The 2,949-nt window shown below is 48.2% G+C and overlaps 1 protein-coding gene across 1 annotated transcript; it reads right to left on the bottom strand.

Annotated features, from left to right (window-relative positions):
• Nucleotides 1–968: 968 nt before the first annotated feature.
• Nucleotides 969–2,690, bottom strand: LOC147421689 (uncharacterized). The gene has a single exon (XM_086502707.1). The coding sequence runs from the start codon at nt 2,546–2,548 to the stop codon at nt 1,286–1,288; it is 1,263 nt and encodes a 420-aa protein (XP_086358833.1). The 5' UTR covers nt 2,549–2,690; the 3' UTR covers nt 969–1,285.
• Between the last annotated feature and the right edge of the window lie 259 nt (nt 2,691–2,949).

Raw genomic sequence — 2,949 nt, 5'->3', positions numbered from 1 at the left:
ATTATCTCTTGTCCACCTGTTGTGTGAAACACACGTGAACGCGCATATGCCACTATTCACCTTAACTGGGATAAAAGCCTAAACCACTATTTCTCTGCACACTCAAGCTATCAACTCAAGCATAATTTAAATGTTGATCTTATAAATCGAGCAAGCAAATCCAACAATGAATCTATTCCACCACAAGCAAAAGTAGACACTCACATGCAACCAAGCAAGACACACAAGAGATACCAAGCACAGGTAAACAAAACAAGAAACAGGCAGAAACCAGCCAACACAGAAGTAAACATCTCTGGATAAAACAAAAGCAAACAAAAAGAGCAAACACACAGGACACTACAATTTTTGGTTTGGCTTGCGGTTTTGGGGAGGGGCCGCTTGCCTGAGCACTACAGAAGATCAGGCAAGAACAAGCATAGCAGCACAGCAGCAATAGGGGCCCGGAAGAGAGAAGATGATTCCAAGCGAAAGGGGGGAACTTGGCACGATGGGCACAGCAGACTGTTTGACATGCCACAGCTTCTAGAAACCCTCTCTCTCTCTCTCTCTCTCTCTCTGCACAACCCGCATGCTCATCCGGGAAAAGCCCAGAACTCTGCTTTACAAACATGCATGATTACAAGGCTAAATCAAGAATTAACCATGCCCAAAGTGACAATCATTTGCTAGAAAACTAGTGAAGCCAAGCTACACAATCAATCTAATAAAAAAAACTCTCCAGCTAGAAGGGCACCAACATATCTGAAACACACTCAAAAGCATTTCAGAGATGGCTTTTGGCAAACAAGGAAAATTCTGCAGGAGTTCGAAATTGACTTAGCACACATGCAACTCGACAACAATTTGCTCTAGTAAGTCAAATTCAATCGTGTCCAATTCACATTTCTTAGAAGTGAGTACTTTTTAAACTTTATACCCCTGTCATCCTCAATTTCTACCTGAAGTTTCCTCTTCAAATTAGGGAGCCAAAAATGATGTGAATTTATTTTGGTTGATGCACACGTTAGAATCAAGCTTCAGAGCATCAACATTGAAGGACAAGAAAAGAAAGAGTCTGTGCTTCCATACAAAGATAAAGCCGATGTGGTCTCCTGTGGAGCTCACAAAATTGACTCTTCAGGCGGTCAAAAAGGCAGCACTATTACCGAACTGGCATAGGCAGACAACACAATTAACTGACCGAATTCCGTCACTGCATGTACAAAATAACTGAAGCCCAATGCCATTTATAATTTCACTACGGCTTGGCCTGTATGTCTGCCTATAATTGCACGAGTAAGGCTCACTGACCTCTGGGAGATTCCGGGAAGAGAGGAAGAAGGGCTGGTACGCTGACTCTTGGCTTTTGTGGATGCAAGAAAAAACCCTTCTCTGCGATCACAAAATCCTCAATGCTTGGTTCTTGCTGGCGACTGCAAGACGTGAGTGCCCCGTATTGCGGCGCACCGAAAGCAGAGTGGGGGCTTTCAGGAAGGGAGTGAGACCGATTCAAGTTTGCATGCATATACATCCCTGACTGATTATGGTTAGAATTCAAATGTACATTTCCAATCTGATGTAGAGCTGACGATGGCGGTGTCTGTACATTATTACGTTCCTGCTGCCCACTTGCAGGGCTCACTATGGGTGTCCCTGGGAGACAGATTTTCTCAAAATCAGATGCCAATGGTGTAATGGGGCTAGGCACCAGCGGAGGTAAGTCCCTACAGCCAGTCGAAATCCTTTCAAGGGTCTTGCTTGACCTCCTCCTTTCGAAGAGCTTTGTGGGCATCGACCTGCGAGGCCCAAGATCATGCCCTCTGTTTGTAACATCATGTTTGCTTAAGCACCCGGCAGCATCATCTACATTTCCTCGAGTACGAGAGGGTATTGTCACAGGCAGCAAATCACCCTCATTCCCGGATGCACCTGTAAGCTGGTGCACAATCTCGCGAAAATTTGAGCTGTCTGTGTGCACAATAGTCTCCTTCTCTGTATGAGAAACGCAAATAGTGACCCCCGCAGGAACAACTTTGCTGCACTTCTTGACTCCCATGCTCCCTGTACTTACCCCCACAGACCCTGACTTCTTCATTAACGAGGGCTTGATACAAACAGCCTTCTTGTCAAGCCCTTTGTAGGAACTGCTACACGTGCTGCTATCTACGCAGGAACCTCTAGGGCTAGGGCTATCACAGCAAAGAAATTTACCTGTGGAGGAACCCTGAGGGCTCGGGTTCTCAGCAGAGGAGCATTCTGGGCTGATGTTATCTGGCATTGCCGACTGATTATCGCCTTCTGCCGCAGCCTCTACCATGCCTGCTTTTGAAGCTTCCATTGCAGCTCCAGTAAGGATAATTGGGCTTTCAACGCTAGAATCCCCCGCTGTCCTCGAGAGCCAATTCGAGGATGGAGAAGTCCGAACTACCGGCATCGCGTGCTGAAGGTTTGGAGGAGAAGGATCGGAGTAGCCAACTAGCTGCAGAACAGCGAAGGTTGGAGAATCGGGGTGGGTGATGGGCACATAGACGCGGGGGCTCGACGCAGCGACGGGGGAGGGCTCCATACACGGAAGCGAAAAGGAGGGAGGAAAGGCCAAGCTTGAAGCGAGCTTCGGCTATGGAGAGAGGTCCATCCTCTCTCTAGCCATCCTCCCTCTTCCAGGTGAGGTACCTGTTTGCGTGTGTGAGTGCCCGGACAAAGACCGGTAACGTTTCCAGTTTCCCACGCTTCCTGCCTCAAGTCTTGGAAGTTGGAAACCGTTTCTTTTCAACAATGGTGGGCGCCTCTCGGTGTGCGCCGCCCAGCCGTCCCCTCAGAGGCCACCGGCAATCGCCGGTCGAAATTCCCAAACTGCTCCGGGCTCCCGAATCCCATTGGCTAATTTAAGGTGCTCACGGCCTGGTCACACGACGTCCCTACATGGATAATTTAGGCAAACTACGCCTCTACCCTAAGGCTGGATAC

Source organism: Adiantum capillus-veneris, chromosome 27, assembly GCF_014529385.1.
Source record: "Adiantum capillus-veneris isolate H3 chromosome 27, ASM1452938v2, whole genome shotgun sequence".
Classification (NCBI taxonomy): Eukaryota; Viridiplantae; Streptophyta; class Polypodiopsida; order Polypodiales; family Pteridaceae; genus Adiantum; species Adiantum capillus-veneris.
The sequence above is the reverse complement of the archived record's forward strand: the minus strand, read 5'-3'. Positions and strand labels throughout refer to the sequence as shown.

Coding starts and splice junctions, on each gene's coding strand:
- LOC147421689 (XM_086502707.1), bottom strand. CDS start 2,548: ATGGAGCCCTCCCCCGTCGCTGCGTCGAGCCCCCGCGTCTATGTGCCC.